Source organism: Vicia villosa, linkage group LG2 (assembly GCF_029867415.1).
Source record: "Vicia villosa cultivar HV-30 ecotype Madison, WI linkage group LG2, Vvil1.0, whole genome shotgun sequence".
Classification (NCBI taxonomy): Eukaryota; Viridiplantae; Streptophyta; class Magnoliopsida; order Fabales; family Fabaceae; genus Vicia; species Vicia villosa.
In genome coordinates, this window is record NC_081181.1 from 182,929,674 (window position 1) to 182,953,931 (window position 24,258).

General features: G+C 34.3%; 5 protein-coding genes across 5 annotated transcripts; all 5 read left to right on the forward strand.

The window, feature by feature from the left end:
- Positions 1-663: 663 nt before the first annotated feature.
- LOC131650809 (uncharacterized) lies at positions 664-2,562 on the forward strand. Its single transcript, XM_058920522.1, has one exon. It carries the CDS (start codon positions 664-666, stop codon positions 2,560-2,562), a length of 1,899 nt encoding a protein of 632 aa, XP_058776505.1.
- Positions 2,563-3,027: 465 nt separating this feature from the next.
- LOC131650811 (uncharacterized) lies at positions 3,028-4,228 on the forward strand. The gene is made up of 2 exons (XM_058920523.1): positions 3,028-3,329; positions 3,412-4,228. The coding sequence occupies exons 1-2, from the start codon at positions 3,028-3,030 to the stop codon at positions 4,226-4,228; spliced, it is 1,119 nt and encodes a 372-aa protein (XP_058776506.1).
- A 218-nt stretch (positions 4,229-4,446) lies between these two features.
- LOC131650812 (uncharacterized) lies at positions 4,447-7,203 on the forward strand. Its single transcript, XM_058920524.1, has 6 exons — positions 4,447-5,096; positions 5,176-5,302; positions 5,401-5,691; positions 5,772-5,873; positions 5,989-6,288; positions 7,003-7,203. The coding sequence occupies exons 1-6, from the start codon at positions 4,447-4,449 to the stop codon at positions 7,201-7,203; spliced, it is 1,671 nt and encodes a 556-aa protein (XP_058776507.1).
- Positions 7,204-12,468: 5,265 nt separating this feature from the next.
- LOC131653198 (carboxylesterase 1-like) lies at positions 12,469-13,663 on the forward strand. Its single transcript, XM_058923282.1, has one exon. The coding sequence runs from the start codon at positions 12,544-12,546 to the stop codon at positions 13,537-13,539; it is 996 nt and encodes a 331-aa protein (XP_058779265.1). The 5' UTR covers positions 12,469-12,543; the 3' UTR covers positions 13,540-13,663.
- A 4,436-nt stretch (positions 13,664-18,099) lies between these two features.
- On the forward strand, positions 18,100-19,792 carry LOC131653197 (carboxylesterase 1-like). Its single transcript, XM_058923281.1, has one exon. It carries the CDS (start codon positions 18,485-18,487, stop codon positions 19,601-19,603), a length of 1,119 nt encoding a protein of 372 aa, XP_058779264.1. The 5' UTR covers positions 18,100-18,484; the 3' UTR covers positions 19,604-19,792.
- Positions 19,793-24,258: the final 4,466 nt, after the last annotated feature.

Consider the following 24,258-nt stretch of genomic DNA (forward strand, 5'->3'; position numbering starts at 1 on the left):
TATTTAAAATGGTATATAATAGTTTAAAAACTGTATGTATTAAAAAATCAGTATAATAATATAAAAATAGTATGTATTTGGAAATAGTATGCATTAAAAACAATAAGTATTTAAAAAAACAGTATAAAAAATTTGTATAGTTAGTATTATTATATCAAAAAAACAGTTTGTAAATTTTGTACTTTTGAAATTAAAATTATATTTGATAGTTTATTATATTTAATATATATTTGATAATTTATTGTATGTTTTAAAAACAAAATATTTTTTTAGAAACAAATATTTTTAGGACTAAAAACAAGTATATAGTTTATATATGTTTAGAAAAAGACAAATATTGAATATAATTATATTGTATGTAATAAAAAATAGTATATACAAACAATATATTTATTAAAACGGTATATAAATAAATAGTATATATATAGTTTAAAAGCAAGTATGTATGTTTATGACTAAAAACAAGTAAATATATTTTAAAAACAAATATTTTTTTAGGACTAAAAACAAGTATATAGTTTATATATGATTCACATGTATATATATTTTTTTAGGACTAAAAACAACTAAATATATTTTAAAAACAAATATTTTTTTAGGACTAAAAACAAGTATATAGTTTATATATGTTTAGAAAAAGACAAATATTGAATATAATTAAACATGATTCACATGTGCAGTATGGAACATTACCAATTCTATCGTAGTTGGATGTATGATAGAATGTTTCCTGGACGACGTGGGCTTAAACCACTTTTTATGGAAGGAGTTGCCGCGTTTCTCTCGTATGCGTTTGCTCAAGAATGTTGTCGCAGGGAAGGAGGGGTAAGGTGTCCGTGTTTAAAGTGTGGTTGCAGAAATATTATTAGTGACCCTAGTGAAGTGAAGCGTCACTTGGAGAGAGTGGGTTTTAGGCCAAATTACTGGGTTTGGACATCTAATGGGGAAACAATGCAGGAGATGAATAGAGAGGCTTCTAGCAGTCAAACACATATAGAACCAGATATAAATAGAGTTGATCCAGGGAGTAGTTCATCACATATGCAGTGCCAGGAGCAATTTAATCTCGTCGAGGAGATGTTCACTGACGCATTAGGGGTGAATGTGGCGTATGATGAACCACAAGACTTAGATGGAGAAGAACTCCCGAATGAGAAAGCTCAAAGGTTTTATCAGCTGTTGAAAGAAATAAATATACCATTGTTTGAGGGGTCTTCTGACTCTAAGCTATCAATGTGTGTGAGACTTTTGGCTGCGAAATCAAATTGGAATGTTCCTGATCAGTGTTTAGAATTCTTTGCGAGATTGATGTTGGACGCGACTCCTGTGAAAGAAAACATGCCTACAAGTTATTATGATGCAAAAAGGGTGGTGTCGAAGTTGGGATTAGAAGTTAAAAATATTGATTGTTGCATTAGAGGTTGCATGTTGTTTTATGACAACGAGTTTGGTACAAATGATGGGGAATTGGAGGAATGTAAGTTTTGCAAGAGTCCGAGGTATTTAGTTAGCAGTAAAGGAGTTGACCAAAGGCAAAATCGCGTTGCAGCGAAATCTATGTTCTATCTACCAATAATACCTAGGTTGCAAAGAATGTTTGCATCAATGCACAGTGCAAGCCAAATGGCATGGCACCATACAAACATAATTAGTTCAGGCATGATGCGACATCCATCTGATGGCGAGGCATGGAAACACTTTGATAGAGTTCATCCTGAGTTTGCACTTGAACCTAGGAATGTCCGACTTGGATTATGCTCAGATGGTTTCACTCCTTATAATTTTTCAGGAAATGCATATTCTTGTTGCCCAGTTATTGTTACCCCGTACAATCTCCCTCCTGAGATGTGCATGACGAAACCTTACATGTTTTTGACATGCATCATTCCGGGACCGTCGAGTCCAAAGGCTGGAATCGATGTTTATTTGCAACCTTTAATTGATGATCTCAAGAGGCTGTGGGTGGGAGCGTGGACTTATGATGTGTCTCGTAAACAAAATTTTAATATGCGAGCGGCTTTGATGTGGACAATTAATGACTTTCCTGCATATGGCATGTTGTCTGGATGGGGTACACATGGTAAAATGGGATGTCCGCATTGCATGAATCACACAAAAGCGTTTACTTTGGACTTTGGTGGGAAAAGTTCGTGGTTTGACTGTCATCGTAGGTTCTTACCTACCAACCATGAATTTAGAAGGAATAAAGATGCTTTTAGAAAAGGAATAAAAGTAAAAGATCTACCTCCCCCTCGATTGTCATCGACTCAAGTATGGAATAATGTTTGTGACCTACCAAAATTCACAGACTATGGTGAAGCACGTAGAATTAAAGGATATGGGGTTGACCACAATTGGACAAAAAGAAGTATCTTTTGGGACCTCCCATATTGGAAGGATAATTTATTGCGTCATAATCTTGATGTTATGCATATTGAGAAGAACTTTTTTGATAATGTGCTTAACACGGTGATGGATAATGAGAAGACAAAAGACAATGAGAAGGCTAGGAAAGACATGGAACTTTATTGTAATCGAAAAGAATTGGAGTTGAAACCTTGACCAAACGGAAAATTATTAAAACCCAAGGCTTGTTACGCTCTTACTCCCCAAGAAGCAAAAGCTGTATGTCGGTGGTTAAATGAATTGAGGATGCCTGATGGTTATTCTTCTAACCTGGCAAGATGTGCTGACGCCAACACTGGGAAATTGCATGGAATGAAAAGTCACGATTGTCATATTTTCATGGAACGATTACTTCCAATTGCATTCAGTTCACTGCCCAAGAATGTGCTTAATCCACTTACTGAGATCAGTCAATTTTTTAGAGACATTTGTGCTTCAACTTTAAGAGTAGACGACATCATTAAATTGGACCAAAATATTCCTGTCATTCTTTGCAAGTTGGAGCAAATATTCCCGCCAGGTTTCTTTGATTCTATGGAGCATCTCCCTGTGCATCTTGCTTATGAAGCTTTTCTAGGTGGACCTGTTCAATATAGATGGATGTATCCATTTGAATGATTCATGGGTGATTCAAAGCGATCAGTTAAAAATAAGGCACAAGTTGAGGGATCAATTTGTGCACATTATATACATCGCGAAACATCACATTTTTGCTCTCATTATTTCAATCACATGATGTTGTCTCCAAGAATCATAAGGAATGAAGTTAACTTCAGTGAAAGAAGTCAATTTACCTTATCAGTTTTCGGTCGTCCAGGCCGTCCCGCAGGGAAGAAGAGTGAGCATTGGCTTTCACAAAAAGAAATGCAATCTGCTCATGTTCATGTGCTGATTAACTGCGTTGAAGTTAAACCATATCTTGAGTAAGTATATTTTAAATTAAATCATGTGCTGTTTAATTGGTTAAGATTTACCTTCTCTAACCTTTTTTTCTTTTCGAAATAGGGCATTTGGTACCTACTATTATCAAAGCACAGGCGAACAACCATCGACTGGTTACACACATGCCTATTTTCCAACATGGTTTAAGCAGCAATTATCATGTATTGTTACACTAAGTCCTGACTTAATACATTTGCGAAATTTGTCTGAAGGCCCTAGTCAACGTGTAAATGAATGGCACACATATTTTGTAAACGGTTACAAATTTCACACTGAGGAATGGAGTGTAGGGAAGAAAACCGTAAACAGTGGTGTAGTCGTAAAAGGAGTTACAGAGGGTGGTGAGGACGACTTCTATGGGGTTATCACACATATTTACGAGTTGGTTTATAATTATATGGACTCGGAAAATAAAGTTGTCTTATTTTATTGTGATTGGTATGATCCATCTTCTAGAGGAACAAAAATTGATAAAAAGTATAACACTGTTGAGATTCGAAGAGATAGAGAGTACAAAGAGTATGACCCTTTCATTATGGCACATAATGTTAGGCAAGTTTATTATGTACCTTATCCTTCAATTACCCCACGGAAACGAGAATGGTGTGTTGTAATCAAGTCCAACCCAATGGGTCACATTGAGACTGATGAGTTAATGGAAGATGTTGCATACCAACATGATGAGATTTCACCTGTTAATGAGGTAATTGAAACTGAGGAGATTGTAAGTTTGTGTGATACTGCAGTTGAGGGTCAACAAATTGACGCAAGTATCTTGTTGTCAACAAATCCTATTGAAGAAGAGCATGAAGAGCTAGGAGAGTCTGAAGACAATAATATCAGATGCGATGAAGACAATGAAGATTATGATGATGAATGAATTGAATATGTAATATTATCTTGTGTATTTCACATATTATCATGTGTAATAGTATCTTGTGTAATATTAACTTTTAAATATTATCTTGTGTAATATTAAATTTCAAATATTATCTTGTGTAATATATTAACTTTCAAATATCATCTTATGTAATATTAACTTGATAATATTATCTTGTGCAATTATCTTTCAAATATTATCTTGTGTAACAGGAAAAGATGCCACCCAAAAAAGATGAAAAAGGTAAGGGTCAACTAAAGCCTCGTCGCACTAGATTCATTGTAGAGGAGGTTCCTAACTCAGATATGTTCGTTCCTATGCCACGCTCTACTCCACGCTATACTCCACCGCCTATGCATCCTACACCGCCTATGCATCCTACACCGCCTATGCATCCTACACCGCCTATGCATCCTACACCGCCTATGCATCCTACACCGCCCATGTCTGGATCTTTCACTGGATTACTATCCATGCCCCCTGGATCAGGTTTTTTTTGTCCTCCTGGATACTCTTACCCCACATATTTTCCTACAGAGACAGGTGGATCAAGCATGCCATTACCCATGCATATGGGGACAGGTGGATCTGGTAGCATGCCATTACCCTTGCATATGGGGACAGGTGGATCTGGTAGCATGCCATTACCCATGCATATAGAGACAGGTGGATCTAGCATGCCATTACCCATTCCTTCAGAGGATGATACCAGTGCTCCTGGAGATACCAGTGCTCCTGGAGATACCAGCGCTCCTGGAGATACTAGTGCTGAGGAGCAAACAAAGAGGAAGCGTATTTTGAAAAAAAATACGACTCAAAAAATTAAGTATCATGAGGGCAGACTATGCATTTATCCCGATGCAGGATCGTAAGTTTTTGTGTTTTTATATTATATTTTAAATATGAGTTTTATTTAATCAATACTAACTCAATATTTTGTTGTTTAGTATTGTTCCCTCACATCAGGCAGTATCGATCATAACAAATATTATAAAAGAGAAGTACACACAATTTTGGGCGTCTTATGGAGCTGTAGATGAAGATGAGAGGGAAAAATGGTTTCAGGCATTTCAGGTATAATTTACTTATTCATTTTGACATTTCCTTTTTAATTTTTGTGATATTCATGATTCTACTTTATCTAATATTTTTAAATTCATACAACAATGTAGGAGCGTTGTGTTTGGGATGTTAGAGATGAGGCCGCGATTAAAGAAAACTTTCACACAAAATGTGCTGCTCGATTTTCTGATACCATGAGGAATGTTAGACTTAAATGGGAAGCAAAAGGGACACGTCCACGTTGGATAGGAGAAGATATATTCCCACAGCTTATTGATCATTGGAATTCTGATAAGTTTAAGGAAATATCTGAGCAGGCAAAGAAAAATAGAGCATCTGAAGTTGGTGGCTGCAACTATGCAGCGGGAAGTATTAGTGTGGCTGAAGTTGCGCGAAGGATGGTACATAAATTTATAAATTTTTTATTAAACTATTATTTAAATGTTTCATTATGTATAATTAATTTATTTTACTTATTTAGCGTGAAGAATTAGGCAGAACTCCACTTCTTAATGAGCTCCACATGGAGACTCATCTCAAGAGAAATGGAGAGTTTATTGACGAGCGCGCAAAAATCACTCAAGTAAGTTACTTTTATATCAAATATATTTTATTTATTTCTTTTATATGTACATAGTTTTATTTCTTTTATATGTAATAGTTTATTTGAATCATGATAACATTTAATTTTTTTATAGGAGAATTTTGATAAAGAACTTGCCATAAGGTTGTCAGAGCATCCTGAAATACCCGAACCACCACCAGGGTATCCTGTTGACCCCAGTCTTGGTTTTCAGACTTGGTATAAGGTTTCAGGTGGAAAGAAGAAAAATGGGAGAGTGTATTGTACTGGAGGGTATTCCAAAAATATCAAGCGGCGTAGTAGAGATTTCAAAATGAGATATGCTGATGGAGAAGGATCATCCACTCCACCTATATTAACCGCCGAAATGCTTGAAACTGTGAGAAACTTGGCAAATACTGAGGCAGCACAACAAGTAGCAGCAAGAAATTTGGAAATTGAAGAGATGAAGAGAAAACAATTAGAGATGCAGGAGGAAATGCAAAGAAGAGAAAGAGAATTACGGGAAGAAATGAGGAGAGAATTTCAGGAAGAAATGAGGAGGCAGACACAGGAATATCAAGAAGCAATGCGAATTGCAAATGAGCGGTCACAAAGGTTTGATCAGTTTTTTGCTTCACAAAATATGAGTGGTGGTGGATTTGGAGGAACTAGTGGATATGGAGGAGCTGATGAAGAAGAGGAGGAACAAGATGGGGGGAATAATTAAATTTACATATTTAAGTTTATTTTAATTTGTATTGAATAATTTGTGTTAATTATTTTGAACTTATTTTTAAATATTATTGTAATTTTGTATGGAGTTTAATTTTTAATATATTTGCTTAAATATTAATTATTATATGTATTATAATAATTTTGTTTTAATTTAAATTATTATTATATATATATATATATATTTTAATTTAAATTATATTATAATTATATATATATATATATATATATATATATATATATTATTATGTACGACGTTGAAAACTATTTTTTTTTTTAAATATAAACAATTTGCGAGGGGCTAGTCCCCAAGCAAAAAAATTTATCCTGCATTTTGCGAGGGGCTTATCCCCAAGCAAAATATCTGACGCAGTCTGACCATGTGCAGACTGCTAGCTGGTGCCTATTGCTGTAGCCTGCAGAGCAGATTTTTGAGTTTGCATTTAGCGAGGGGGGTAACCCCTGGCAAATTAGCGAAGTGTTTATCCCCTCGGTAATGGATTTGCGACCCCCTGTTTTGCTAGGGAAGCTGTCCCCTCGCAAATTGTGCATTTGTGAGGGGTTTTTGCCTTTAGTGAGGGGTTTAACCCCTGGCAAAATGCAGTATTTCTTGTAGTGTTTACACTTAAATAATATTTAAGTACACTTGTCATATTTCTATTGGAAAATAACATAAATCACGTCTAAGAATTATAACTAAGTTTTTTCCAATGAAAAAACTCTGGATAACCTATTTTCTTTCCTATTTTTATGGGAGAATTTTCTTTTCTATTTCACCCTTTAGTAAGTAACTACTTTTTCACATTAACACAGTTAATAACTTCTTAGATTTCTATTTTACTTTTTAAAACCAAAATTATGTTAAAAAACACATTTTTATTATTTTATGCATGTACAAACTAAAAAAAGCGTTTAAACATCCATCTCAAATATTTAAAATAAAAAAAGTAATTTTAGAAAATAAAATAGAATAATTAAAAATAATTTAGAAGTGAAAGATGAAATTAAACAAGTTATACTTTGAATATATACTATTGATTGGTTGATTAGTTGCTAAAATATCTAATATGTGTGAACAAATTAAGCAGAAACCTAAATAGCTAGAATAACTAATACTACCGATCACCTCTCAATAAAAAAAATAAAAAAAAATAAAAAAAAACTAACAACATGATCTAATGTAACAAACCAAAGAAACCGGCTACAATATCTTAAATTAAAAATTAAAAATGATCGAATTCCACTCAAAAGATATATATTATCTCATCATCATTTAACTGTTTTAGTAGCATAAGGATACTCTCCTCTTCTAAAAAGGAGTGTGAATACTATATACAAATAATCATATAGATCAATCCTCAATACGTGACCATAATTAAGCTGCAAGATCTTACATAGCTAGATTCAAAGATGAAATTAATTTCATTTTGGTGTACAATAATATTAGCAGCACTAGTATTAATTGTTGCCAACATTGAGAAGAGTCATTACCTAGTTATAAATGAAAAACAACTTGAGGCACTACATGAGGAAGAGTCATCCATTTGCATGGAAATTATTCCAAATGAGAAACTCTGTGATGAATTCTATGTAGTTGGAGAAGGTGAAACTTTCTATAGCATTGCTGAAAAGTGTAATGACCCTTATATCTTGATGAGGAACCCACACATCCAAGATCCTGATGATATATTTCCAGGTGTAGTCATCAGATTACAGCCTCTTCTATAATTAGGAACTAACCTTTACATAATAATTTAGTTTAGCAATTCATGAGTTGTAATTTTTATTTTGATTCTTCGTATTTGTACACATTGTTTATGCTTAATGTTGTGAGTTTATTTGGGGTTTTATTACTATTATTTTTAATAAAACAATGAATTAATCAATTTTATTTTCTTTTAATTTAAAAAAAAAAAAAGACCATTCATCTAGTTTCTGTTGTGTTTCATCGTATATATAACTTAGTGTATTCCTTTCTATACTAGTTTGATAAACAAATGTTTTATCAAGACAACTACACACCTAAAATGTGAACTTTAAATAGTTATACAGGTGAAAAAATAATAATAGAATTTGAGATTGTCACTCATTTTACTAAAAGGGGATTAAAAAATAAATATGGTGGTAATTTTGTAAATAAAATTTCATTTTCATTTTAATTATTTCAAAACTATTAGAATCGAGAATATTGTGTTCTGACTTTTTTGAAAATAATGTTGACCAAGCTTTTTTTCACCTTTCTCATTCTCTATTTACCAAGATATCCTCCCTCCTTCCTCACCTTCTCTTCCTAGAACCTATCGATAACAATGCTAATTAAATCAAAACAAGTGATGAAACCACACATGTTGACAATGCAAGCAACGGTAACCAAGCCTTTTGCAAGTGCAGTTGCTAACATTTGCAACATTCATGTGAGCCAATTTCCAATTCCATGTATGAAAGGAGACCTAATTGCAATCACAAGACTATAAATTAGGGCTTAAAGCTCGTAAGCATAACCTTCATGGTAGGATCTTGTGGCCCAAGGATTCTACATCACTAATACTTGTGAGCATATGAGTAAAACTAACCACTTAATGGCCTTCTATTGCTAAATGGTGTATAACTTTGTTAGGTAAAGGTTTTAATTAGTTCACCTTCTTAAGCCTTTATGATGTTCAACGAGTGAGATATAAAAATTCATGGAACCTAAACCCCGTCACACTCAAAATCTTTCCTTGGACCAAGGATTTTGTTCCTTCCATTGTTAACCAAACCTCGACACAAGTTTGGGTCAAAATTTATGGTTTCTCTCAATATTATTGGCGACTAAAAATAATCTTTGCAATTTCATGCAGTTTAGGAACACCAATATGCATTGACTCAACCTCATGTAAGCCTGTTTTTGATCGCCCTTTTGGCCACTTTATAACGGTGCTAGTAGACATAGACTTGCATAAATATGTAAGTTGTAAGATCTTAGTGGAGAGATTTGGGAATTTCATATCAACATATCTCATTTACTATTAATATTAAATCAATTAATGTTGTCTTTTCTACTGTCTATTCTTAAACATGCCACTTGAATAGAAGAAATACCTGGATTAACTTATCCTCTACATTGACCAATCACAATATTCCTTGGTATCTTATTGGAGACTTCAACGCAATTGTAGGCTCTCATGAACATAGAGGGATGCACTCTCCCAACATAATCCACATGGAAGACTTAACTAATGATCTATCAAAAAAAATCTCATTGATATTCGTGCCAAATGATCTCTTTTCTAATGGTCTAATGGTAGGTTTAGAAATGGTCTTTTGAAAAGAATATTAGATAGGGATTTTTGTAACCACACTTGCCTAACCTCTAGTGTAACACCCTAGTTTTGATTTATTAAAATTATTTTATTTGTTGTGATTTTTGTGTATTATTCTACCACACTCTAAATACTACAGCTGGAGGGATTCACTACAAAAAAAACTCCAATTTGCCAGGTGAATAGCACCCCGCAAAAGCAAATATCACCCTGTAACGTAACTTTTGCGGGGTGGACGGGATATCCCGCAAAAACGTTAGTCGCAACTTTTTGTAAGGAGAAATGCACCCCGCAACATTGCTAGGTGAAAAGCACCCCGCAACTCCTTTCCCCAGAGTTCAGTACTTGTCAGAGCAGGTGAGTAGCAGATGATTCAGAGCAGAGTGGAGCAGAAAGTGGCAGAAACTTGCGGGGTGAAAAGCACCCCGCAACTCCTTTCCCAGAAATTAACACTAAAGATCTCACTCCAACTTCATCCAACGTTCACAAACCTACACCACTGCAAACACCTTGCTTCTCCACCGCGAAAAACACTAACAAAACATGCTCACACCACTTAACATAACTTCATCTTCCTCAAAAACTCCATACCACCTCAACCTTGCAACACAACACAATCAAAACATCGACATGAAACACAACTTAAATCATCAACAACGCTTATCAACTCACTTACATCAATATTGTTTCATAATATTCTGCAACACCGACACAATTGTGATACTGAAACAATAACAATCAGATCCGACACAAACGACATTTGTCTTCACCTTGAACTTAAGAGTGCAACCGCCGACGCTGGTTGCTGAGAAAGGTGAAGAGAGAGTTTGATTCGTGTTGGAAATGAGTAGAGTGAACCAAACGCGAAAGCATGTAGATCTGCTGTTGCACCACCGCCGTTTCTCCGACACAGTAGATCTGCTTGTTTGTTCATGTATAATATGTGATTTTGTTGAAGAGATAATGAGAGTTTGATTGGAAACAAGGTGTGAGAAGAAAACATATGAAACTCGTGAGAGAGGTTTGAGAGAAAATAAAAAGAGCAATATGAAGAAGGAAGAGGGTTACAATGGAAAGAGAGAGAATAAATCTTTTTTTACCATTGGGAGTTGCGGAGTGCAACTCCCCTTGCAAAATCTGACGTGACAATACAGCTCCCTGCAACCACTGACGCAGCAGTAATTTTATAAGTAAATTTCCCCCCAAAATTTTAAAAACCGTTTCCGGGTGTTTATCACTTCGCAACGTTCTTTTCAAAAATTTCATATTTTCCCCCATCTGTTGCGAGATGGAAAACCTTATCTTTTCTTTTTAATATAAAAAAAAGTGTTGCGAGGTGAATATTACCCCGCAAGTGCATTAATTAGAGAGGTGAAAAACACCTGGCATAGTCACCTGGCTAATCTGATATTTTCTTATAGTGATTATTGGGAGAGGAGAATTTAGCTCCTCGCATATGACATATGCTTGAGAAGTTATGGAGGAAGAAGACTAACACATTAAGCATAAGGCTTGACTAACTAAAAGGATGATCGATATCCTAAAATATTTTTTCCCAAAAGTACGCCGCAAGAATCCTCCCTCACGATAATGACCCTATGATCATTAAAGTGCAATGAAATGATTGGGAGATCAATCAAGTATTGATAGATTAAAGACTTTAAATTTCAAGGATGCCTACTCTAGCTACAACAAGATAAAGATGGATCCCTTGAACGCATCTAAAATGATTGGGAGATCAATCAAGTATTGATAGATCCAAGACTTTAAATTTCAAGGATGTCTACTCTAGTTACAACAAGATAAAGAACAAGATAAAGATGGATCCCTTGAACGCGTCTAGAATGTGAGCAGTCTCTTTCTTTATTGTATTTTTTAAATATAATAAAACATAAATAAATGTGTTAGTAGAGTTATCCCTCCCACAAATCAAGTTGATCAAAATAACATTTTTAAATTTTTTTTGATATTTCGCATAGTCACCTATTATATAAATATAAAATAGTATCTATTAAACTGAAAGTAATTTAAAAATATTAATTAAGATGGTATTTGTGAAAGAAAAAAAACATATTGATTTATAAAATTAAATATGTATTACTTATTAAATTGACATTCTTCCCATCGTGACTTTATCTATAAAACAAACAAACAAAAATTACATTAGTTTTATATTTAGCAAATACTCTCTTCATTTAATGAGTATAGCTATAACAGATAAAATAAATTAGTTTAATAAAATTGAATATAATATTTCGTATTAAATTGACACTTAAATCATTATTTCATTTATAAAACAAAGGTTTTTGTTTTTATCCACGAGTTTTGGTTACTATATGTATTTTTAGTATAATTTTTTTATTTATTTAAAAATAAATTAATATCAAAATAAGATTGAACATTGAATATCATTGTTATATTATATAAAAATACATCCATGCAACTAAATTCAAAGCTATCGAATTATTTTTTTAAAATAAACCAAAAATTGTGTATAATATTTTTTAAAGTATTATTTAATTGCTGGGCCTGATCACTGTGGAGACGGAACTACCTAACTTAAGATAGCTGGTTCACATTATTAATTAATCAATAAATCTCTTTAAAATCATTCATTTTCATCATTCACCATAAACTATCATCCACCAATCACCATGGCTAATCAAACTTCAACACTTCCACCAACCACCGATCCCTACCAATTCCTCAATGCCCACTACAATCCCAACGATACACTCACTCGAAATCTTGAAGATCCACACACTTCACCTTCTTCAGATCCCACTCTCCCAATCTCCGTTCTAACCAAAGATCTCATCATCAACAAATCCAACCAAACATCTCTTAGATTATTCCTACCTAAAAACATAACAACCTCAAACCAAAACAACAAACTTCTACCACTTATTGTTTTCTTTCATGGAAGTGGCTTCATCCTACTAAGTGCAGCTTCAACTTTATTCCATGATTTTTGTGTCGAATTGGCTGAAACTGTGGAGGCCGTTGTCGCATCGGTCGATTATCGCCTCGCGCCGGAGCACCGGTTGCCGGCGGCATACGATGATGCTATGGAGGCATTGAGTTTGATAAGATCTAGTGAAGATGAATGGTTGACCAAATATGTTGACTATTCTAAGTGTTTTCTAATGGGGAATAGTGCTGGAGCTACAATTGCATACCATGCAGGACTACGTGTGGTTGAAAATGTAAAAGATCTTGAACCGTTGAAAATCCAAGGGTTGATATTACGTCAACCGTTTTTTGGTGGGACCGAGAGGACTGAGTCAGAGATGAGATTAGAGAATAATCCTAATTTTCCTTTGTGTGTTAGTGATTTGATGTGGGAATTAGCATTACCAATTGGAGTTGACCGTGATCATGAGTATTCCAATCTAACGGCTGGGAATGGTGTTGATGAAAAGTTTGAGAAGATTAAGGATCAAGGGTGGAAGGTGTTGGTGAGTATGAACGGTGGAGATCCGTTGGTGGATCGTAATAAGGAGTTGGTGAAATTGATGGAGGAGAAGGGTGTGGAAGTGGTGATTGATTTTGAAGTAGAAGGTTATCATGGGGTTGAGTTTTTTGAGGAATCTAAAGCAAGGAACTTCATTGGATTGGTGAAGGGTTTCGTTTCCTCTTTCGCTTCTTAGGAACAACAATGATCCAAAATGACAAGTAATAAACATTTTCTTTTTTTGCCATCTAAATATTGTCTTTTATTTGAACATGTACTATGGAACTATTATTAAGAATTAAATAAGCAGGTCAATGTTATATAGTGGTAGTATGACTAGATTATATTTGGTTGGTTAGAAATTGATTTTGAATCTATAAAATTTATTTTAATACTTTTGATTTTTCTCGATCATAATTGATTGTCATTAAAATTCATAATTTTTGAGCAAAAATTAAAATTAAAATTCCCTACTAAAATTTATTGATCAATTCACATTAATATAAATATGTCTAAGTATAAACTAATTTACATTGATGAAAATAATTTTATTAGAATCACATTTCTCGATTTCGAGAAACATTAGTGTTTGGTGAGATCTGAGTGATTTCTTGCATAATATCAAAGATGAATGGTGGAAACACTTGTTTGAATACGAAACTTTTGGTGTTTGAAGGAAAGAATTGGAATCGGTAGATGATTCAGATGTGTGTGTTGTTTAGCGCTCAAGATGTGATTAATCTCGTCAACGACAGTTACACGCCGGTCGCTGCGGATGCAATGGAAGCGCAAAAAAAAGTGCAAAGGGAAACAAGGAAGAAAGATAAAAAAGCATTGTTCTACATTCATCTTTGTATGGATGCGAATGTGTTTGAGAGGATATATGATTCAACAACGATGAAGGATGCATGGGATACACTTGTACGGTGCTATAGCGATGACGCATGCATCAGTGAAAAATGTGAAGCTTCAGTCTCTATGTAAACAATATGAGAATATCAACATGAAGAACAATGAGAAGGTACCTGAGTACATCTTCAGAGTGGTCTGATCATTAATGAGATGAAAGATTGTGGAGAAACGCTCTAAAAAAAGTGATTATTGAGAAGGTATTGAGATCGCTTACTCCTCAGTTTGATTACATTGTTGTGGCTATTGAACATTCTAAGGATATGAGCACCATGAGAATTGAAGAGCTGCAAAGCAGTCTTGCGTCTAACTGAGAGAACCTTTGAGAGAGAGATATAGTAGGCTCTGAAGATGTCTAGGAAGAGTCTGAAGCTTTCGTGATCAAAAGCCAAGAAGAGAAATAGTGGTTCTCAGAAATCAGAAGCGTCAAACTCTGATGAGAAGAAACATCAGAAGGAAAGGGAGAAGCTTGACAAGAAGAAGATTCAAGACTACTGTTGTAAGATTTTTGGCCATTATGCTTATGAGTGTTGGTCAAATAAAGAAAAGAAGTCAGAATAAGAAAATATAGCCAGAGAGTCTGATGATGAACCTCTTATATTGATGGCTTATGAGTTTGACAATAGTGAATTGTCAGAATGGTGGTATATGGATACTAGCTACTGAAATCACATAACAAGAAATAAACAATGGCTGATAGAGTTTGACTCCAAAAAGAGGACAAAGATTAGATGTGTTGATGATAAGTTCCTTAATGCCAAAGGAATGGAAAATTCCAGAATCAAAGTGAAGAATGGTAAAACTGTTCTGACCAAAGATATTTTGTATGTTCTGGACATGAAGAGCAGTCTAATAAGTGTAGGTCAACTATTCTGACTCTGAAATTGAATCAAAGTCTGTGGGTAACTTTGGCGGAGACTTTGGAAGTGATCCTGACTCTAAAGGTAGTCCTGACTCTGGGGGTCAAACTTCTGAAGGGTTGTGCTTCTGAAGGTGGTAATTCTGAATATGGTGTTTTTGGAGGTGGTCCAGAAGCTGACATTGTTCCAGGTTTTGAAGAAGATTCAGAACAAGTTTAGAGACCACAAAGGATGAGGCAAATACCGAGAAGGTTTGCAGCGTTCGACATGGTACGCGATACCGAAATAGACTCTAACGGCGAAGTCATTCAGTGTTCCATGTTAGTAGACTTAGAACCTGTGAATATAGAAGAAGCACTCAATAAGAAAGTCTATGCCATGAAAGAATAACTTGCGGATATAGAAAGAAACAAGACTTATAAGTATATTGGGCTTCCAAAGGAGAAGAAAGCCATCAGTGTTAGATAGATTTTCAAGGTGACGTTGAAGCCAGATGGATCAATTGGCAAACACAAAGCAAGGTTAGTTGCTAGATGTTTTCTTCAAAAACCTAGACTATATTACTTTGAGGTATTTGCACCTTTAGCTGGATATGAAACAACTAGGTTGGTGATTGCTATAGCTGCTAATAGGAATTTGCATATGATACATCTGGATGTTAAATATGCATTTTTGAACGCTCTTTTACAAGAAGAAGTTAATGTGTCACAACCTCCTATATTTATGAAAAAGAAACATGAAGGAATGATGTATAAGTTGCATAAAGCCTTGTATGGATTGATGCAACCTCCTAGAGCTTGGAATTTGAAGATTGATTCATTTTTCAAAAAGGATGGGTTTCATAAATCTGAGATGAAATATGGTGTTTATGTTCAATATACTTCTAGAGTCAATATGGTTATGGTATGTCTTTAGGTTGATAACATATTACTGTCAGAGAGATGTTTTGATGAGATAGTCAAGTTCAAGAAGGTGCTGATGAATGAGTTTGAGATGACTGGTCTGGGAAATATGGTATTTTTTCTAGGGATGAACTTGAACTTTTGAAGAGATTCGAGCTAACAAATTGCAAGTCTGCAATCACACCTCCTGAGACGAATCACAGGCTGAATTGATGTTGAGGGTGATAATGTAGATGCTACTACTTTTAAACAGTTGGTACGCTCGTTGAGATATCTCTATAATACCATACCTGACATTTGCTATGCAGTTGGAATGGTGAGTAAGTTTATGAACAAGCCAAAATGGTCACATTACCAAGTTGTTGTTAGGATTCTGAGGTATATTAAAGGGACTCGGAAGTTTGGAGTTTTGTTCCCTTCTAGAGCTGAATGTGAGTCAGAACTAATATGTTACTCAAACTCTGAATAATGTGGTGATAGAGGTGACAGAAGAAGTACTTCTGGATATTTTTTCAAATATATGGGAAGTCCCATTTCTTGGTGTTCCAAGACGCGACCTGTTGTTGCATTGTCATCTTGTGAAGTTGAATACATTGTAGGTGCTTTGTCTGCGTGTCAAGCTGTGTGGTTGTTGAATTTGTTACAGGATCTGAAGATTAACGTGAAGAAGCCCGTGAAGTGGAAATTGACAACAAATCAGCTATAAGCTTTGCCAAGAATCCAGTGTTGCATGGGAGAAGCAAGCACATTGACAAAAGTTCTATTTTCTAAGACATAAAGTCCATGATGGATTGCTAGAAGTTGTTCGTTGTAGCACCCAGAAGCAACTTGTACATGTTCTGACGAATGCTGTCAAGACTGAACACTTCATCAATTTGAGGAATGAAAATGGTGTCGTTGATTTTAGCTCTGAATGTGAATTAAGGGATGAAATTGAAGTGTAATTGCACATTCAGTATTATTAGACCGTGCGTTGAGTTTTAGCTAGTTGGCCCGATATGCGTTTAGCATATAATGCATTTTTGTTTTCTAATGATAGTAAATTAGAATATTCATTATAACCGTTTTTCAAAATTAAGTAAAGGTTAGTTACAATTTCTCTCTCTTTCTTCATCTTCAACCCTTGTGCACCAACAAATCAATCAGTAAGTTTAATAGTCTAACGCAAAAATCAATAAAAAAAAAGTAATGTGAAAGTGAGACTGCATACTTGAAATGACACACTTTACCCTTATATATATTAACAAAATGTTAAAAATGTTAATGTGTGGTGGGACAGGTTTGGATAATCATCTTATTAGATTGGATGGTGATTAATACATTGAAATGATGTATTGTTTACTTCTAGTATAGTGAAAATTCTTCGTGTTTTGTGCCCTTCACGGTTGAAAATTTCTTGAATTTTTTTTTGCCATGGGCTTTTGAATGGTCATATATCTTTATTAGTAGAGCTGTCAATATGGGCTAACCGCCCTAAACGGGTCGGCCCTAGCGGGCCCTGAGTTTTTTAGAACTGGGCCAAAAAGGTCCTGGATAATATGGGCTCGAGATTTACTACCCGAGCCCGACCCTAGAGGAGCTTCGGGCTACCCCGCCCTAAATGGTTTTTTTATTTAAAAAATTAAAATAAAAACTCCATAATATTTATTCTAAATAAAATTAAAAATTATGTTATTTTAAACATAATACATTTTTAAGTACTATATTATCTCTGATAAATACTATAATGTGTTTCTAAATACAATATAGGTCTAAATTGTATAAAATAATACTTGAATATTTATTATAAGAGAAAAATTAATTTAATAGGATGAAAAAATATTGATTATATTAATGTATAATATTTAAAAGATAAAGATTGAATAAAATAGAAATAAAATTTAGTGAAGACAGAAAAATCAATATGCTATTTTGGAGTAAGATAATATAAATATTAATATATATTTTTAAAATTTATAATTATGCGGGCCTGATGGGCTACCCACGACCCATATGAGCTAGCCCTAATGGGTAGCGGGCTTTTTAGGGTTGGGTTTAAAATGGTCCTAAAAAATATGGGTTCTAATTTTAAAGCCTAAGCCCTATGATTTTTCGGGCTTGGCGGACTGGCCTATATGGACTACCCCATTTTGACAGCTTTATTTATTAGTATTTAGGATTTATTTATTAGTATTTAGGATGTATTTAAAAAATGTTTAAAAAAATTAGTTCAATAAAATTAGTTATACTTTTATTAAATCGACACTTAAATCATTATTTTACCTATACAAAAAAGAAATTGTGAATATTATTTATGGCTTAATAATTTTAAGTGCTGGACCAGATCATTACGAAGAAGGAACTAACCTAAATTAGTAAAACTACCTAAATTAACATAGCTGGTTCACATTATTAATTAATCAATAAATCTCTTTAAAGCCTCTTTCATTTCCACCATTCACCATAAACGAGTATCATCTAGACATCCACCATGGCTAATCAAACTTGGACGCTGCCACCAACCACCGATCCCTACCTATTCCTCAAAATCCACCACAATCCAAACGACACACTCACTCGAAATTATGAAGATCCACACACTTCACCTTCATCAGATCCCACTCTCCCAATCTCTGTTCTATCCAAAGATCTCACCATTAACAAATCCAACCAAACATCTCTTAGATTATTCCTACCTAAAAAAGCAACTCTTTCAAACCACAACAACAAACTTCTACCACTCATTGTCTTCTTCCATGGAAGTGGCTTCATCGTACAAAGTGCCGCCTCCACTATGTTCCATGATTTCTGTGTCGAAATGGCTGAAACTGTAGAGGCCGTTGTCGCATCAGTCGATTATCGCCTCGCACCGGAGCATCGGTTGCCGGCGGCATACGATGATGCTATGGAGGCATTGAGTTTGATTAGATCTTGTAAAGATGAATGGTTAACTAAATATGTTGACTATTCTAAGTGTGTTCTAATGGGGAATAGTGCTGGAGCTACCATTGCATACCATGCAGCACTACGTGTGGTTGAAAATGTGAAAGATCTTGAGCCGTTGAAAATCCAAGGGTTGATATTTCGTCAACCATTTTTCGGTGGGACCCAGAGGACGGAGTCACAGGTGAGATTAGAGAATGATCCTGTTTTTCCATTGTGTGTTAATGATTTGATGTGGGAATTAGCATTACCGATTGGAGTTGACCGTGATCATGAGTATTCCAATCTAACGGCTGGGAATGGTGTTGATGAAAAATATGGGAAGATTAAGGATCAAGGGTGGAAGGTGTTGGTGAGTATGAACGGTGGAGATCCGTTGGTGGATCGTAATAAGGAGTTGGTGAAATTGATGGAGGAGAAGGGTGTGGAAGTGGTGATGGATTTTGAAGAAGAAGGTTATCATGGTGTTGAGTTTTTTGAGGAATCTAAAGCAAAGAATTTCATTGAATTGGTGAAGGGTTTCGTTTCCTCTTTTGCTTTTTGGGTTCAACAACTACACACAAAAAAAAGTAATAATGTTTTCTTTGCCATGTCAATTATTGTACTTTATTTGAACATGTACTATGGTTCTATTTTTAAGAAGGGTCATGCTAACATGTGCCCTTAAGGCACATGTTAAGGATACTATAATTAGAAAAAGTTAAATATAATTAAATGCAATAAAGTCATATTTAAAGTTTCGATACATTGAATGCACAAATTTTAAGAAATTTTTTTTATAAATATCTCATTAACTTGTGCCCTTGGGGCACATGTTAGCTTTTCCCTTTTAAGAATTAAATAAACTTGGGTCAATATAATTTATTGCTAATCTGACTAGATTATGTTTGATTGGATCTCTGACATTTGAAATCGATTTTTAATCTGTAAAAATTTATTTTAGTATATTTGATTTTCTCAAATAGACTTGATTTTATTTTTAGTATATTTTTTCACAATAAAATTTATTTGTCAATTCACTTTTATATAAGTATATACATAAATAAATCAATTTGCATTCATTCAATTTTATTATAGGTAGAGGTGTCAATTTAAGGGGCCAATTAATTGGGCCCCAGCCCTATAATAAAAGGGCCTAAAAGAAATCAATGAATACTAAGCCCTCAAATACATAGGCCCCAAAGTTAAAAGGGCCCAAAATTTTAAAGAGGGCCATAAGGCCCCAAATAAAATAAAAAATTTAATTTGAAAAATAAAATAATTCAAAATTCAAAAAATAATAACTTTTAAATTAAAAATTAAAAAAGTAAAAAAAATATATTAAAAATTATAAAAATTATATTAAAAGTAAATAAAATATTATAAAATTATATTAAAAAGTAAAAAAAATATATTAAAAAAAAAGAAAATTATATTAAAAAGGTAAAAAAACTATATTAAAAAGTATTAAATATTTCAAATTTTATTCAATTATGTGACTTGTTAGTATATATATATATATATATATATATATATATATATATATATAATAGCATCAAAATAAAAAGTATTTATTATTATAATATGTTCCTAGAACTTGAAGCACGAATACAATTATCATAAAGGTCGAGACAGAACTGAATTCAAAATGTTGCTAATGGCAAATTATGCAAGAGTCTTCACACACCACAATCTTGTTTTTCACTTTTCTCAATTCCATTACTTTGTCACATAGACCCGTGAAAACAATTGGAACATTGTTAGAAGGAAATTTTTTTATATAAAGAGACAAACTCATGATTTTGTTACCATTTCCAAGTGTAAGAGTCTCTTTGTTGCATATCAAAATTGAGTCCCCGTGCTACAAGAAATGGATTCAGTATGGAGTCTTTGTGTTTTTTCTTTTTTTGAATAAAATAAGGCCCTCTCAATGAGGCCAAAAAAAATGCATTAGTTAAAGGGCCTAAAATTTTAAGCCCTAAAATAAATCTCAATAATTAGGGGCTTAATATATTGGAGCTTTAGTGGGGTCAAATAGTTAAGGTTTTTAATTATGGGGCTTATTTGAGAGCTCTAGTTATATGTAACTAAGTACACAGCTAAGGATTAGTGGTCAAGTTACATTTCCACCTTTGAAAAAAGTAAATATAGCTAGTTAGTACATCCAATACGATATTTAAATGACTAGGAATTTCACGGGAAAATGTTAGCAATAAAATAACTAATTTCTCTCATCTGTTTCCAAGATTCCCATGGAGTTATTCAAGAATCATCAAAGAAAATATCATTGTCCCAATTGTTTTGTTTTCTACACCCTGTCCACACGTGATACAATGATTATTTATCTTTTTCTATTACATAAATTTTTTGTTTGGATTGATAGGATCAGATGCAGAATTGAATGGTATAAAATGATATTTTCTTGTTTGTATTATTTAAAATCGGATGGGGCAGAGCGGGATAGAGCGGTATGAACTCCATTTTATTACTTACTGTTAGGAAAGGAAATTAAATTTAATGATTCTTGTTATTATGAGAGTTAATTGTATCCATGATTCTTGTTGTAAATATGGTAACATGGTTACTGTCATATCAGTAAAATTAGAATAGCTTGATTGTAGGAATAAGTTGTTGAATTATAGGAACAGATTCATCAAATTAGAGAGATGTATGAGTGTATATAATGCCCTAATGTTTCTAAAGGAAATACAATCAAATTATTTCCATCTTCTCCTTTTATTTTACATGGCATCAGAGCAGTAACGATCTGCTCCATCTCTTTCAAATTTTTTTAAGTTTCTAAACCATTATGGCCAACGATGGAAACAAATCTGATTCCAATAGCCCTTACTCTCTTCACCATTCCGATCATCTTGGAATGATTCTTGTTTCTAAACCTCTCGATGGTGACAATTACTCGACTTGGCGTTGAGCCACTACCATCTCATTGAATGCAAAATCTAAATTTGGTTTTGTTGTTGGAACCCTTGAGGCACCATCTGCCAAAACCAAACCGGTAGACTATGCGGCATGGAAAAAAATGCAATGATATGGTTTTGTCATGGATTCTTAGTTCATTAACCTTTGATATTGAAGATAGTGTTATTTTTTATGACACTGCTCCTGAAGTTTAGGAAGATCTTCAAAATCGTTTGTTTCAAAGCAACGCACCACGTATTTTTCAGATCGAGAGAGAGATTGCTTGCCTTACTCAAGATCAAATGAAAGTTGCTGCATACTACACAAAATAAAAAAAATTGTGGGATGAGCTAGGATTCTACAATGATGATATTTGCACATGTGGAGCAAACAACAAAAGACGCAAGTTGATGCAATTTCTCATGGGGTTGAATGAATCTTATAGTGTTGTTCGTGGTTAACTGCTCTTGATGAATCCTCTACCTGATGTTTCACAAGCTTATTCTTCCATCATTCAAGAAGAAAAGCAACAAAATTTGGGTGCAAGAAGAGAGACTATAGAAGCTTCTGTCATGGTTGTCCAACCCTTGCTGTTCGACACAATTATGGCCAGTCCTCTCGTCCCAATTCTAATAATCGTAAACCGCTGCATTGCTCTCACTGTGACAGAGATCATCACACAAGGGAGACATGTTGGAAGTTACATGGTTATCCACCAGGACAATCCAAGCATACCACAGCAAAAAACTATCATTTCAATTCCAACGGAAATAATCAATCTTCAGCCAATAATGTCAAAGAAACCCCATCAGTACATGTTCAGCCCCTTGTGAATGGATTGACTGAACTACAATTACAACAAATTTTGGCTATTATGCAGGGCAATGGAGAATCTCAATCAGCTGCTCCCAAGGCAAATAATGTGAATTTTTCTTCAGGTTTGTCCGCACCAAAATTGATAATCGATAGTGGCGCAGCAAATCACATAATTTCTTCCCCATCTTTACTTGTCAACAATAAAGAAAACACTTCTTTACCACCCGTTGTTATGCCGAATGGAGTTCAAGATCCAATTACTTCTACTGGAAATTTGCCATTAAGTTCTATTATTTATTTGAAGAATGTACTTGGGGTTCCATCTTGTAAGGTGGATTTGATGTTTGTGAGTCGAGTCACAAATGATTTAAATTGTTCAGTAACCTTTTTCCCACAATTTTGTATTTTGCAGGATTTGATGACGGGATGACGATTGGTTTGGGTGAACAACGAGATGGACTCTATTACTTGGTTGCAATGAATAAGTCATACAAGGCCAATACCATCAAAGCTGCCTCCAGTTCAAACACCTCCAGTACCTTGTGGCATAGGCGTCTAGGACACTTATCCTCTTCTAGATTAAACTTATGGCCAAAAACTTCCTTCATTTCCCTTTCAAACAAAATAACAATTGTACTATTTATGCTCTTGCAAGACAAACCAGACTCCCTTTCTCTACAAGTTCAATTTCCTCTGTTAAACCTTTTGAATTAATACATTGTGATATTTGGGGGCCTTTTAGAGTCCCTTCCCTATCTGGTGCAAAATATTTTTTGACTATTGTGGACGACTTTTCTCGTTTTACTTGGGTTTTTTTAATGCATCATAAAAGCGAGACAACAAAATTTTTAACCAATTTTTTCTCTTTTGTGAAAACCCAAGTTGATACTACAATAGCAAATATTCGGGTTGACAATGGGGGAGAGTTTTTATCTATGCGGGAATTCTTTAATCAGCAGGGCACTATTACCAACATTCTTGCATTTATACACATCAACAAAATGGGGTGGTTGAGCGTAAACATAGACATATCCTTGAGTCAGCTCGAGCTCTTCGTTTTCAATCTCACATCCCTTTACATTTTTGGGCAGAATGTGTTTTTGCGGCTGTTCATATAATTAATAGGTTCCCCACACCTATACTTTCTCACCAAACTCCTTTTGAAAAACTTTATAAAAAAATTCCCTCTTATTCCCACCTTAGAGTTTTTGGATGTCTAGCTTATGCTACAAATGTTCATGTGCCCCATAAGTTTGCTCCTCGTGCCACCAAATGTGTTTTTATTGGTTATCCAATTGGTCATAAATCTTACAAATTATATGATATTGAATCTAATAAAGTTTTCACTAGTCGTGATGTTATTTTCCACGAGGATATTTTTCCCTACGAATCCATTTCTTCTTCACCATCTAAAACAGATTATGTTATACCTATTGCTGTCTTAGATTCCTCAGTCATCCACCAAACACATGCAGAATCTAACCCTGCGACTACTACTTCTCCAGTAACCCCCACTCCTGCTTCTCCAACAGCCCTCACTCCTGTTTCTCCAACAGCCCCTTTGCGTCGTTCTAAAAGAACGCATGTTCCTCCGGTAGCCTTGAGTGA